General features: G+C 47.8%; 5 protein-coding genes across 5 annotated transcripts; 3 read left to right on the top strand and 2 right to left on the bottom strand.

The window, feature by feature from the left end:
- Nucleotides 1–220: 220 nt before the first annotated feature.
- FSUBG_6241 (nucleoside phosphorylase) lies at nucleotides 221–3,863 on the top strand (the record flags this gene model as incomplete). Its single annotated transcript, XM_036684420.1, has 3 exons — nucleotides 221–1,181; nucleotides 1,236–3,799; nucleotides 3,855–3,863. 3 exons carry the CDS (start codon nucleotides 221–223, stop codon nucleotides 3,861–3,863), a joined length of 3,534 nt encoding a protein of 1,177 aa, XP_036538306.1.
- A 149-nt stretch (nucleotides 3,864–4,012) lies between these two features.
- FSUBG_6240 (uncharacterized protein) lies at nucleotides 4,013–4,760 on the bottom strand (the record flags this gene model as incomplete). The annotated part of the gene is made up of 2 exons (XM_036684419.1): nucleotides 4,013–4,272; nucleotides 4,328–4,760. The coding sequence occupies 2 exons, from the start codon at nucleotides 4,758–4,760 to the stop codon at nucleotides 4,013–4,015; spliced, it is 693 nt and encodes a 230-aa protein (XP_036538305.1).
- A 423-nt stretch (nucleotides 4,761–5,183) lies between these two features.
- FSUBG_6239 (uncharacterized protein) lies at nucleotides 5,184–6,003 on the top strand (the record flags this gene model as incomplete). Its single annotated transcript, XM_036684417.1, has 2 exons — nucleotides 5,184–5,670; nucleotides 5,726–6,003. 2 exons carry the CDS (start codon nucleotides 5,184–5,186, stop codon nucleotides 6,001–6,003), a joined length of 765 nt encoding a protein of 254 aa, XP_036538304.1.
- A 1,670-nt stretch (nucleotides 6,004–7,673) lies between these two features.
- Nucleotides 7,674–8,795, bottom strand: FSUBG_6238 (transcriptional regulatory; the record flags this gene model as incomplete). The annotated part of the gene is made up of 1 exon (XM_036684416.1): nucleotides 7,674–8,795. The coding sequence occupies one exon, from the start codon at nucleotides 8,793–8,795 to the stop codon at nucleotides 7,674–7,676; it is 1,122 nt and encodes a 373-aa protein (XP_036538303.1).
- Nucleotides 8,796–11,992: 3,197 nt separating this feature from the next.
- Nucleotides 11,993–14,622, top strand: FSUBG_6237 (ankyrin repeat-containing protein; the record flags this gene model as incomplete). Its single annotated transcript, XM_036684415.1, has 6 exons — nucleotides 11,993–12,160; nucleotides 12,271–12,336; nucleotides 12,391–12,456; nucleotides 12,502–12,619; nucleotides 12,677–14,040; nucleotides 14,236–14,622. The coding sequence occupies 6 exons, from the start codon at nucleotides 11,993–11,995 to the stop codon at nucleotides 14,620–14,622; spliced, it is 2,169 nt and encodes a 722-aa protein (XP_036538302.1).
- Between the last annotated feature and the right edge of the window lie 300 nt (nucleotides 14,623–14,922).

The raw sequence follows: 14,922 nt of genomic DNA, 5'->3' as shown, positions 1-14,922 counted from the left end.
ACATCCGGATTCTCCCCGCACCATGCACGCCACACTTTCGGGTGACACAATTGAGCAAATGGGAAGGATTTCTTGTTCCATAGAGGGGCTGCCTTCAAGCGCCAACATCGCCGTGGCAGCTTATGGGGTTGAGTTCTATAATCTCTCATCTTCTGGTTCCTATTTTTCCTCAATAAGCATTTACTACCCTAACGATTAAGAAATCCCATCTCACTTCGCGATGTCATCTCCCGGCGACTACACTGTTGGTTGGATCTGTGCTCTTCCGATTGAAGCAGTTGCAGCCACGGCTTTCCTGGATGTAAGACTTGATGGTCCTAAAACTCGAGCAAAGGACGATACCAACAACTACAAATTCGGGAAGATCAACGAGCACAATGTAGTCATTGCGACACCTCCCATGGATGAAAATGGAGCGACGGCTGACAGCGTGGTCAAAAACCTGATTCGGAGCTTTCCTAATGTCCGCATTGGCCTCATGGTTGGCATCGGGGGCGGTGCACCCACTTTGAAGCACGATATTCGTCTTGGAGACGTTGTGGTCAGCTCCTCAGGCGGGCCACAATCGGGCGTTTTCCAGTATGACTTGGGGAAATACATACGGGATGAGGAATTCCAGCCCATCCGGGCACTGGATAAACCTCCTCGGCTGTTACGTGCAGCAGTGTCTTCACTGGAAGTGAACCACGAAATTGACGGCAATGGTATTGAGGATGCAATTACCAGGATTCTGAAGCAGTATCCCAGACTCCAGAGAGGCTATGGGCGACCATCGGATGGAACAGATATCCTGTTCCAACCTACAGTCCAGCACGTCGGAGGAGACACATGCGATATTTGCAGCACGAACGAAGGTGATGTTGTCAGCCGCGAACCCCGGGAGTTTGAGAAAACTTCGATTCATCATGGTGTTATCGCATCAAGTAACAATGTGATGAAAGATGCGACGTTGCGCGACAGCCTAGCCTCACAGGGGGACGTTTTATGTTTCGAAATGGAGGCCGCAGGGCTCATGGGAGGCTTCTCCTGCCTCGTGATTCGAGGCATCTGCGACTACTCAGACTCTCATAAAAATAAGGCATGGCAGGGTTACGCAGCTATGGCTGCAGCAGCTTATGCAAAACAAATCGTCAGCATCATTCGACCTGAAGGAATCGTAGAAGTGCCTAGGCTAGTTGAAAGTCAGTCAAAAGAATCACTAGTTTGGTGCGATAGCTTCTAACCAAATTTCTTAGTTGGCGAAACCATGCGGGCAGCTCAAAATGTGCGGTCTAAAGCTCTCAAAGCATCTGACTCCAGCACAGAAGTCCCAGACGACGACGGTGCCTGGATAACTTCTGAGTTTAACGAGATCGCAGAGCCAAAAGCACCGCTTTCCTTTTCGTTCCATCAGCCACGCTGCGCACACAGATGTCAAGAGGTACGAGACAGCGACAGCGACATCAACACTGATCGCTTTACGGAGTACGCTCTGCGGGAAGACATGCAGACTGAAATATCTCATTTATGTGGTCTGGGTGGCGTGATTCCACAGATTACTCACTCAACGAAAGAACCAGGAACGGTCAATCTCTTCAAGTCCGAAGATGGCCGGCCATTCATGAAAATCATATACAAAGACAAGGCACATTGTGGTACTTCACAAACCAAGATCGAGGATGCTGACAGAAACGCCGAGACTTCAGAACTGGTGTTGCAACTCCACAAAGCGATTCGTGGCCTTCGGAATGCTGCCATTACGCTTCAACGCTCACATTTCTGTTGCGACAGGTTCACTGTACTTACCGCTGAAGATTTCAATCGCCAGGGCCACGGAATCACTGTGGTTCGTATGAATACCGTGACATTCAGTGTCCTTGATAAATTGGAAAAGGAAATCGGTCGGCTTATCCTGGACGATTCCAAGAACACTATGGTAGTTGAAGAAGAGTCAACATGTCGACACATCATGGAGACTTTGTTTCATAACCCTTTGCCCCTTCCTTCAACAACCGGGGAAACGTTACACTTGTATTCTCTCACTCTTCAGGTTCTTTGCTTGGGCATCACTTTTTACGCTCAGGCCCACACAGGTGGTCTCGAGCCGGCTTACCTAGCAAAACCACCTTCCCATATTGAACTTCGAGGAAGCTCTTGTGATCTTCCGTTTATCGTTGCAGAACGAGTTCAGCTTTCTTGTATGCACGAAATGGTTGGTGATAGGGTTTGGGCTTTTCGGCTATCAACTCAGGTCTTCCAAGCCCAGCCTACGGGAATGTATCTCAGAGCCACTTGTGAAGAGATAGTGGATTGTTGGGGTCCGGCCTCTTTCGGATCAAAAACTACGGAGCCTCGTGAAGATGAGTTGTATGAACTTTTTATAAGAGGAGGCGTTGTTCATTCAACTCAGCAAGATAATGAAGATGTTGTTCGCGTTTTCCATTGGACACACGCGAGCGAATACGAGAGATTATTTCCACAAACCAGCTTCGACTACCGCGCCGAGATCATGATTGGAGCTAGTTCGAATACGGGCACTGCAAAAACACTGCTCGGTGGTCCTGGACGCCTTGATAGCCGTGAAGGCAAATCTACCTCATTGGCCGAGAACAATTCGGCGAGTTCACATCATACTTCCATTGAAGGCAACAATGCTACACTGGTAAATGCACATACAGCACAAATCACGCAAACACACTGGAATGTGGGAACCCAAGAGACGTTGCAGGGAGAAAGTTCACAGACCGGGTCTCAGCTTAAACCACAGGAGAAACTACCCGGGGCCATTAAGATTAACTCTGACTGTCACCGGAGTATTGAAGGCAGCCGTAAAGCCTCACAAGATGATCGCGAAGTCCTGGGTACGTCTCCGTCATCCTGGAAACCGGTAGCGAGGCAAGCAGTCTTCCAAGCAGGATACCAGGCGGTTTTCCAATTCGGAATGGAGTGGCAAAGGCAACCAAGGGTCCCTCTAAAGAGGATCATTTTGGATAGTTGGAGCGGACGGCGGAATCTTCTGGTGTTCGAGTGTCCATTGGGTATTCAGGTCAGCATCTGCACTGGCGTCGCCCGAAGAGTTCCACTCAGAACGATTGTCCTCGAAAATCTCATGGAATACATTGACACCTTGGGCGTTAAAGGATGGGAAAAGCTGAAACCACGTGCTAGAACGGCAATGGCATCTAAAGAAGCATTCATGAGCTGGGTGAAGAACCTGATGACGTTGGACGACGAAGTTGAAGATAGGGCATGTGTTGAGCGGGTGTTCACCTACGTCCTTAACTGTTTGAGAAACACTGGATTTGACAAGGACGGTAATGTGCTCTCAATCCTGTGGCCTAACAAAGGCGAAGACGATACTTGCGTCAAAATTTACCGGTCTAAGCATAATTGGTGCGAAGTGCTTGAAGACAAGGAGTGGTCAACCTCGTTTGTTGTGTTAACAGATCTGTGTTTCACAACATCGGACCACGCTTGTGTGAACAAGAAAGAGGCTCGTTGGGCAGGCCTAAGAACTCTTCAAACGTCCATGCATCGACGCACCGTTGGAAAGGATCGGTCTACATGTCAATCAACTGATCAGAGCGATGATGAGGCTGAATGGCATATTGAAGACAAGAAATGGTACTGGAATGGAATAAAGCCTCGAATCTCTGGGTTTTGGAATGTAATAGAGCCTCGAATCTCTGGATTCCTTGTGAGTAGGCCTGGTGATGCAATTCCAAAGCTGGTATTCCGCGGGTTCCTAGACAGCCTTGTTCCCAGGGAGGCCACGAAAGGTATGACATCTTGGGGGCGCTGGGATACTGCTATTGTTGAGGTCAGTGATTATACAACTATAGGTGAAGATGTACTTATACATAGTACTTGAGTAGTGTATTTAAGCTTATATCTATAATAACAGAGACTTTAGTAATAGTCTGGCCTAAACCACTATTTGCAGTTCTTAGCATAGATAGATAAGTATATGTAAAGGTAAGTCTAGAATCTCATCCTGTCTAACTTTCCTCGCTCCATCTTCCAAGGAAACTTTTTACTTGGCAATAACAAGCTGACCAGTTGGCGCATGGTTGATGGTGATGTTGGGTCCGCTGTTGGCAAAGTCGATGCGCAGCGAATTTCTCATCCTAGCGACATCCACCAGCTGACCGACTTGCAAGCTCTGACCAACGGAGATGTAGAAGGCGTTAGATGGCTTGATCTGGTACTGATTGCCGGGCTCAGGTCTGAAAGTAGCGATGGGAACACTGCTAGAGCCATCGGGCGAACCAGCCACGCCGACCAAGAAGTTATCTAAAGTTCATAGTCAGCTGCTTGTATTTCGAGGTGGGAGGGGTTTAGTACTCACTCTCAGTGGCCGTCTGAAGCGTGAAGTCGTTGCCGGTATCGATCTCAAAGGCATTGATGAACGCAGACTGCGGTGGCTGCGATCTATCAAACGAGATGGACCGCCCACCAACAACTACGGTGCTCAGAGTCGTGCCTGGGTTCTGACTGCCATCGTCAGACTGTGAGCCAAGCGTCACTGGCTTTGCCTGGGCGATTTGAACTTTAGTGCCCTCTTTGGGGCTGCCCCTCCAGGAGCCGACAATACCATAGTAGGTCTTCCAGATCTCGAACTCGGTCTGGCCTCCGTCGGGGCAGCCCTCACTTGACTGGTAAACGTTTGTCCAAACGTTGCTATTGGAGGTGCCAGTCACCTCAGGCTTGTCAGCTACGAGGTTGTAGTTTTGGGAACTTCCCGTGTTGTTATTAATGCGGATGGTGTATTTGTTGCCCATTGTTGCTGTTGCTTAGCAGGGTGATAATGAAGAAGGAAGCTTTAGTTATGACTGAAACTCAGAATATGGAGATTCCTAAATGTGGGAAACGGAAATGCCCTTTTATACTACTTTCTGACCATCTACGGAGACTTATGAGACCGAACTGGTGTAAGGTATCATTGATCTGAAGGCGGTCCAGACACAATAAATCAGAGGTGGCTGGCGGAATTGGTTGCAAACTAGTTCAAACCATTGCTAACTATACCCAAAGTGGAGGACAAATATTTTTAAGCGCGAAGCTGAAAACTGCATATCCCTTGAGCTAGTGAACAGACTATCTGCCTCGTATTAACCGCAGTCTAACCCCTCATTTAGTCAACTTTGGTTCGTTTCCTCTCAATCTGCAGGATCTCCTCTTTCCATCTACAGCAATCCCTCAATATGAAAAGACCTCTTCTAGACACGCACGTGGCTCCCTCTTCGTCATGGTCCACGAATGACAAGCCGCGCAACATAACAATCACAAACTCCACAGGGAGCACTCAGAGCTACGCCCTGTTCGCTGATACGCCAAAGATCACCCCGGGTATACCAGTGATCAGCAACAACATCATCCTAGTCCTGCGAGGCGTAGCTAGTGCCTCTGGGCAAGCGTACTTTACGCTTCCCAAGTCTCCCTTCTACGCCGTCTGTGGCACAAGCTACGGTGGTGAGTCTACAGTCGAGACTACAGTCGAAGTACTGGATTCGAGACCGGTTGAGGTTGGGCATAAGGCAGATGATCAGACGTTGGTAGCGGGTACGACGCTGGAGCTAGTCATCAAGAGAGGAACACCCAATTTCGCAAACAGACCTGATATTGTGCCCACCGGCCACGAAGGATGTTTCTGTATTCGAACCAGCAGCGAGTTTACGCATAGTCAAGCACGTGCGGGCAAGTCTAGATCCCAACCCCTCATTCATCCCCTGCTAACATGCGCTAGGGGACTTTGTCGTCGGCGTATCACTGTTCAAGAAGCTATCACGCTACTTCGGACCATTTGCTACCTTTAGACCTGCGCCTGGGGCGGAGTATCAGATCCAACCGCTGAACCGCTTCTACCTTGCTGTTGGGGATTACGATGTGCGCTCGCCTACGCCGAAAGGCCTTGAGACGAGGAGTTGTCTGATCGACTTTAATGTCTTGGAGTTGGATAATGTGCAGGTTCATCATACGGAGACGGGTCGGTTGTTTGTAAAGTCGGATTTCAACGAGGATTGAGGGGGAAGATAGGCGGCATGCGCCGGAGATCATGGGACGGGATGTGCGGCTGATATCCTTACGCTCAATAGATCCTTTGCAGCCAGCCACAAAATCTGCATGTGTCAATAGAATCCCGGGTGCACCGCTTTGGGCAATATTAGCACGTCAGCGTACCATAAACGACTAACCGATGGACAACATTCATGTACCCAAAGAGAACGGCCTGTTCGCGAGATCGTAGATAGCGCGATTGAGAGTTTCACACTATCGGTCTCCACACAGGACATGCATGGCGTCTCCTTAGCCATGAATGGCTGGTTTTAGTTCCTCGCAGGCGCTATCCCGACTATCTGGGGATATTCCCCCGCTGCCGTCCAATAGTCTAATTCTTAGCGCAATATAACAGTCTAGGGCTGACGACCAGCCGCCTCATGGAAGACAAAGCGCAATGGATCGTTTCCGAGATCAGAGGAGTCTAGATCTTCTTGCCTAGTCGGTCCCATGGCGGGATCTCCGCAATCGGTTGGACGGTCCGTCATTAGTTTTTGAGGCTTTTGGGCATCACTCAAGTAAATATCAAGGGGCAGGATATCGGTTCATCACTTGGAAGTGGGACCAAACAAGGCAGAAGAGTCTGGGCAGCTATCGGGAAATTTTATCAATACGACTGTGTGAATAATATTTGGGCAACTGGAATCTCCAGGCTGTTTTATACATATCTTGCTGCTTAGGTGATTAGTGTGAGACGTCGGCTATACATGGAAATATACGGCCATGATAGTCATCACTCGAAGGGTATTAATCTAAAGCGATATAATGCAATTATATTTACATGCTGCTAGTTCAAGCACATCTTGCATCACCAAAATTGGACGAGATAAAGTCCATTGAGTGTATATAGATAAGTAGTACAGGAGAATGGTAGTCACACCTAAAAGTGGACAAGAACTAAACAAACTTTGTGGCACCTTCTGTCACACTATGATAAGAATGTTTTATATCCATTTTTATAGCCTATAGGTAGGTCCTGATACGGTACGACCATCGTATTGTCGGCCTAATCACTTTAGTCAGCATCAGAAATGCTCGCAATTCCTCACAGTAAACTTACTCGAAACGTAATGCTGCAATCTCAGTTCTTTCCACGACATTGCTCACTAGGCAAGCAAGGACGAGGTTTAAAGGGACCAGCGTGCGTGTTTTTGGCGCCCTCCAATCCTGCGTAGTTGATGTCTGGAGCAGCAACGGGCATTGCCAAGGCGCCTGAGACCATGGCGAGAATGGTAAGAGTGAAGAACTTCATTTTGAATGAGAGACTTGGGGTAAGCCGTAGAAAAGAATTAATGGGGTGAGAAGTGATACTATAGGGAGAAAACAATGACAGATGCGGTATAAATAGCTTTTCAGACGTTGTATTTTTTTAAGATGACAGCGGGACCGTTGAACCTTATAAGGCTTGACAGGTAGGGGGTGGTCTCGGGAACGAGATATTGAGTTTTGACGCATTCATATTACAAGCCATATCCCGAAATTTTAATTCAACTCAACGGTTATAAGTGCCGATGTTGGTAGCAATGTCTGTGCTTCGTAGGCGGACCAATGATATCCAACATAGCCTCGGCCTGTATGGCCTGATTAACGATTAAATTAATATATTCATCATCATTGCAGAACATTCAACTACCCAATCAACTGCCAATGTCTACTATCTCCACTCCATGTTCTTGACGAATTATCCCACGACTCGTCGTCAACATCTGTAGGTTCTCGCAAATACCCTCCGTCGGCGAACCCAATTTCTTCATCAACCGCACCGCAGGAAGTCGAATACTCAAATCGGGGCACTTCAGTATTGTAAAGAAGAGCATTGGCGTATATGCGAGTTCAAAGCTAGACTGTTTAGTAGACCTTTCACTCTGCCAGCTCGCTAGTTGGAGCACCTGGCGAAATGTCCCCATGTGCTCCTCATGTCGGAAGTCGGCACTTAACTCGAGGTAAGAAAGTTTGAGACGCATAAATAGTGATCTTTCTTGAGCTTGATATAATAGAGAGGTCGTATCGACTTGGAGCCTTTCGAATAGTGTTTGCCAGGTCTGAAGATGGGTGCCGACGGTGTTGTACTCCTCTGTCATGTCGAAGACGACCCCGCGATGTCTCATGTGGCAGAGTCGCACCACTCGGTTGAAGATATCGTCCATCACGTACTGTGCGTCTTCCATGCAATAGAATTTGGTCGGTATCATGTATGTCAAGGCTGGCATGCTTTCGCTCTCAATGTCCTCGGGGCCAAAAAGCATGGGCACAGCGGTCATGCGTCTGAAGACAGGCATTAAATACCGTCTAGCCCAAGGATTGCTGCATTTTTCCATAATCGCAAGACCATGTTGGCAGTGTTGTAGTGCAATCTTGTTATTGGCAAGAAGGTACTCGACGCAGATGAACAAGATGCAAACGAGTAACACAAGAGGTTCACTGTGAATCGTCTTGAGACGCTGAATGGCCTGTGTGTAATGCTGCAACGCGAATCTCTCCGTGTACGGCGCCACACTCTTCCCCTCGGACGATTCAAACAACGAGCTTATCGATAAGATGGTATGTTTCACGACGGCCTCTGACTCGCTGAGCTGCATCACAAGATGGGTCCAGAAGTAGCCATCCCTAGCGCTCGACAACCGCGGCGAAATAACACTGTGAAAATACCCCAGCGCCCTCCGTTCCTCGACGGGGAGCAGGGCTTGCGAATCGATAGTAGACACACGCGGCAAAAGCATCCGACCATTCGCCACATCTCGCGGGTTGATCTTCTGCATAAGCGCGTAGCCGTCGCATTTCCGACCAGTGCTTGTGCAACGATGACAAGCGGGCTTTTTCTCATCACATTTGACTCTTCGAATTCTAGAACGAAATCTCGTTAGAGGCGGGAACTAGTGTTTCAGAGATTTGAGATTCTGCTTACTTGCATGTTAGACAGCCTGTCTTTACCTTGCAGTGCACTTGTCGCATGTTTCGAGCCGATGATGCTTGCTTGGCGTAAGCACAACGGGGAATTGTTAAACGAGGACGCCAATGATGTGGTGGTCTAGACGCGTTGGAGGATTCTGGGCCTGCTTTTAAGGAATGCGGTTTTCGCTTGAGGTTTTTCGGCGGGTTCGGCGCTGGTAGGAATAGCATCCTTGCTCAGAAGGCTCGGCAATTGTGAAGACAGTTGGGATCGACGGGTAAGCTTGACCTCTTTGGGGGCTAGGTGTTTCAAAATGCGAGCATGCCAATGAGAGCGGCTCGCTTGTCTATGTATGGGCCCGATCAAGGATATGTATAGCCGAGGCACTTCTTCACTGCTCTAGGTTAAGTTCAAGATCATAAGAAGGTAGATGGATAAGTACCGACTAAAATTTCCTCTTTATCTTATAGCACATACTCTAATACTAGCTTCGAATTATATAGAAGTAAACTCATTCTCGCTTATGTTGTTTTCTCCATCTTTTCAAGCTCTCGTGGCTGGCTTGCCGATTGTGTGGTGGCATTTTATTATCGCGTGGCTGGCTTGCCGATTGTGTGGTGGCATTTTATTATCGCTGTTATAGCCGAAATGGCTATTCGACAGGCGCAGATACACATAACACAAAGTAAGGATTGGGATAAGAATGGTTATTAGTCTACAGAGTTTAGTTATTACAGAGGCACCTTCACAGTATTAGAAATACATTTAGTCAGATTAACTCGAAACCTGCAGAAGAATACAAAGAAAATATATAAAAAATACGGTAAGTTCTACATAGCATATTAACTCGCTAACACAAGTATTAACTGCGAGTTACATATCTATGGCACTCTGATACATCAATTCAGAAACATCTATCGCCATTTACTAGAACTTAAGTACAGCGTTAAAGATAGAGTTATGCTCTCGGGAAGCTTCATAGCGATCTCCATAGTATCCTACAGCACACCCTTCTGACATTTTTTCTCCATAAGCGCTTTCCGATCCTTCTGGATTGCTATTGCCTTTAACTTCATCTCCATATCTGGCTTGAGTGTTGCCTGTGGGTTGACTAGCCGTGGATTGTGCGACCGATACATTTATGGGCTTGTCCTCACCGTTGTTTGCCTCTTGCAAGGCAGCGGTACGTTTCCCACCCTTGAGATATTCTGCTTTTTCAAGCTTGTGCTGCTTCTAGGTCTCCTGGGCAGCTTGAAAAATCTTCACCGGCTCTCTAGTGGGAGAACTTATGTCTTCGGTTAGTCAGTTAAAATGCCTTCTTCGTAAGCCTGGTCCGGTTCCGCCGTTTGAGACCAGGTCCATGATCTTCATGTGAGTGGACCTGATCTCATTATTAAGGTCCGTGCTTTCTGTATCTCGGAGTCCTACTGCGAGCTGCAGAATCCTTTCGATGTCCGCTTAGCCCCCTCACAAAGAGGAGATGACCCGTCTCAGCGGTTTCAATCAATTTATTGACGTCCTCTTCGGACCAACCACCGACACGAGCATCAAAGGCCAATAGTCTCAGATTGAGGGGACCAAGCTTCGCTTCAGGACAGCGCCAAGCCAGTCTCGCTCAGCCGAAATTTCGACCAAGCTGGACATATTCGAAGCATTTGAGACAGTTGCAAAGAGACCAGCAAATCTCACACTGCCGATAACAAGACTAGCGGCCTCTATTTAAGATGGATGACTATAGATGTACGAAAATCGTTTTGAGATGAAGGCAGTAGCTGTAAAATTGGGTTGAAGTGGGATGAGGATGTCCCGCCTTGATCATGATAATAGGCTGCTTTGAACTCTGACTTCGAAGCTACCTGCTTATGTCCGATGGCCATTCGGAAAGCCTATGTTACATACCGATGAGACAGCAGTCGCCTGGGCTGGAACTTGCAAGTCGCTGACGGCGAGGCTCCTCGCGCCCGGCAGTTAGCATAACTTAGATTGAAGTCCACTAAACATAGGGAAAAATGACCAGCGCCATGGCGCAGCACCTGTCGTGGCGAGCTACAAGTGGTCCACTATCAGCCAATACAATACGTCTTTTCAGCCAATGACATAATATTTGTCTCATTTACTCACACACAATCGTAAGTGAATGCCATACGGTTTGAAAAAGACTTAGCATTTGAGGACTCTAAATACAGACATTTGCCTGTTTAGATAATTAGCGATAAAAGCCTTACTTACGCCAAGACATATCTCAGTGCCATATATATTTCTATATAATCACAGTACAGAATAGAATTCTTTGTGGTTTGTCCCAGCTTGTATGTAGCCTGTGGCGCCTTGGCGCGAGGAGGATGGCGACTACAGATTTAAGAACGCCCTTCTGCATCTGGTAAGCCACCACCCCCGCACAGGACTATGCCTTATGTGCAAGTGTTGAGATTATCGCAATCTGCACCATTCACTCTTCCCCTCTCCTGAAGTGTTCTTGGCCGTAATATAGTCCTAATTATTAAGCAGATTGAAAGAATGCTTCGCAAGGCTTTTCGAAAAATCCACCGTTTTAAAAACACGAATCAGGCAAGCTCACAGAATGAAAATCAGGGGGCAGATGACAGACATGTCCCGACCCAGAGCGTCCCGTTTCAGCGCCCAACGGCTATCACGAGTGCCCAAAGTCTACCCAACACCGTTCTGGAAGATAACTTGCTTGAGTCAGAAAAGTATTTGAATGAGAGGAAAATCCAAAAAGGATCCAATCTGGGGGTGAATGTTTTGTATGAGCCTCCGTCAGGCTTAGCGCCGATTGTCGACATTGTTTTCGTTCATGGGTTGAGAGGCAATTCCTTTGGCACATGGCACTACGGCCAGGATAGTGGACTTCATTAGCCTAGCGACCTTCTCAAAGTCGACATCCCTGATGCGCGAATACTAAGTTTCGGTTATGATGCAGCTGTCCTGCATTGGTGGAGTCCAGCATCACGAAACAGCATTGGCAACCACGCCCAGAATCTCTTGGGATCAGTCGTGCGCCTGCGAGAGAAGACCAACACAGAAGGCCTAGCCTTGGTATTCGTCATGCACGGCCTTGGAGGGCTAGTGGTTCAGAATGCACTGGATCTATCACGTTCAAGCCCAGACGTACATCTTAACAGTCTGGAATCAAGCACAGTCGGGTTACTATTCATGGGTACACCACACTTCGGATCAAACAAAGCTCGCTGGGGTGGCTATTGCACGGCTGTAGTAAGCCTAATGTCCAGTCCCAACAAGAACATTATAGAGGTCCTCGAGCGCGATTCAGAAATGTTGGCTACAATCCAACACATTTCCACGAGATCTTGAGACTTAGACAGGCCAAGAATCGACCGATAAGCATTACGTGCTTCTACGAGGAGCTTGCATCACCCAGCATTGATATGGTGAGTCCAGAACTGGAATCTGCTTGTAAGATTCGACATTAAAACTCTTATCAGATTGTAGAGTGTAGCTCTGCCATACTTCCCGGGTACCCTAGCTACGGTATTCACGCTGATCATAAGGTGGGGAATTCCTCTTGTCCATGTTGTCTCTGGCTTACATACTAGGGCATGACTAAATACACTAGCTGCCATGACAAGAGATACGAAGCGGTGGCAGGAGAGCTGATCCGTTGGGCGAAAGACACGAGAGCGACGGTTTCACAGCTGGGGGAGCTGGAGCAAGGTACGACCCGGATCGAGTAATTCACAGAGATTCAACTCACACAATACTGTACATCAGAGTGTCTCCGCTGCCTCTATTTCGATAGCTTGGAATCCCGCGAAGAAAGCATTGGTCCACCCCTCGCGGGGACTTTTTCATGGATCTGGAACAGCGAGCGGTGCAAATTTGTCGACTGGTTGAAAAGCGGGAGTGGTCCGTATTGGATAACTGGGCGAGCCTTATCTGGGAAGTCGACGCTGTTGAAGTACATCACCAACACGCCACCGGAAGAAATCAGGAAAAAAGGCCTGAGAAAGAACCCCATCGTCGCGTCATATTTCCTCGGACGGCAAGCCCAAAATCCGACTGGATCTACACTGGAGGGGATCGCTCGAGCTTTGCTTTGGCAGATACTTCGAAAAGAACATCGATATTTCGACTCAGTGCTGCATCACTTTCAAGACATGAAGCAGTCCCGATCAACATTGGACTGGAAGCCGAGTGTTCTATACGACATCCTGCTTCAGGTATTGGCGCAAAACCATAGCCGCCCGTTATGGATCTTCTTGGACGGCCTTGACGGTTACCCTGGCGACTTACTTGAGCTGGCCGACGTGTGTCAGAAGCTTGCTGGGACCGCCAGCAAAAAGGTCCGCATATGTATCTCTAGCCGCGCAGAGCAGGAATTCTTATGCTCGTTTGGCGCAACCCTTGCCTTAGAAGAGGCTATCCTAAAGCTCGAGGATCGTACTCAAAACGACATTACCATGTTTGCTACAGCGGAGATATCCAGGCTCTCCAACCTTCTGGACGGCTCTAGTAGAGCAAGGTTAATAAAAAGCATATCGGCGAGGGCTAATGGACTTTTCCCGTGGGTCAAGTTGGCCAGCCGTGATGTTGTTCAAACCTACATATCTGGAGTGGGAGATGATGCCGATAAACTCCTCTGTTGTCTGGATAATCTACCCGACGAGATAACAGAGCTTTATCTCGAGATATTGAAGAAACAAAAGAAACACCGTGAATTGGCCTTACGCTTGCTTGGCGTGGTAGAGTTTGGAAAGAGGAGCTTCACACTCCGCGAGTTCGCTTTCATACTCAACCCTGGAGAAGGCTTCCTAACCGAAAAGGAGATCAACTCTCTGCGTCGTCAATGCGACGCAATAACAGGGGGGCTACTTGAATATCGGAACGGCCGTGTTGCGTTTGCTCACAAAACTGTTTCGAGCTCCATTCGAACTCTATTGGACGACCCGATGTACTCCATCCATCTCCTCAAAGGCTGCCTTGTGCTCGGACAGGCATGCATACTCCTGTTGGAATCATTTGATCTGCCAAAAGGGACTAGACATATGCCAAAGCTAATCGAGAGGGTCGGTTATAGGCTTCGAGAATTGAGAAGCTACTCGATCCAACATTGGTTGCATCATCTAAGCTACTGTGTAAGTAAGGGGTTATTTTGTGATGAACTCTCAAAAATTTCTGTCCGCAATAAGTATACTGCGCACTGGCAAAGAATGCATCTTGCTCAACACTGGGACCACCATTCACCGGAGAGGCTACAAAGTAGCCCTATCACTACGACATTGGCGTTTTTATTCCTATCAGTCATACCTCTCAGTATCTTTACCCCCCAGAACGTAGAGATACTGGATCTTACGTCAGAAGTACTACAGGTTCCACTATCAGGTTTCGGAGAATGGAAGAAGCAAGATCTTGACTTTATCGTTTCAGCAAAGTTTGCACCGGGATATCTTGTTTCCTTCCATGTTGGCAAAATCCTCACGGCTAAGGTGGCGCGGATAACTTGTAAGGTCGATTGCCCAGATGCAGTGTTTCAACAGGAACAGATTGAAATTGGGGACAACAATGACTGGATTCGAGCATTTCTCGACCCTGCCACCGGCATTGCAACATTCTATAACCCCATTGACTTCAGACGCAGTCCGTCAGCAGGCCTTGATGGTATCAGTGGTCATAAGAAGGAGATCATGGTCAAGCCATATCTATTCACTCAGATTTAGATTGTTCTTTGGCACTACATCCAGACTCAGAAGGAATTTGCGAAGCTCTCAGGATTGACACATCGTCAGATCAGTCACAAATAATTGGGAGAATGGATCTCCCAACGCCACTACACTATGCTGCATTTCATGGCCTGGATGAGGTCATCGAGGCACTGCACGAATTCGGCGCAAACTTGAGGTATATCTCAAATGATTCGTCTTTGGGAACACCGCTTCTGGCAGCTATATGGGGACTTAGTAAGAAGCGTTATGTCACTCCAAGAATCCCAGCGATCGAGACCTTGATACGTTTGGACT

This window comes from Fusarium subglutinans (assembly GCF_013396075.1).
Source record: "Fusarium subglutinans strain NRRL 66333 chromosome Unknown NRRL66333_c0000063, whole genome shotgun sequence".
Taxonomy (NCBI): Eukaryota; Fungi; Ascomycota; class Sordariomycetes; order Hypocreales; family Nectriaceae; genus Fusarium; species Fusarium subglutinans.
Note: the sequence above shows the minus strand (reverse complement) of the source record. Positions and strands in the feature narration are given on the sequence as shown.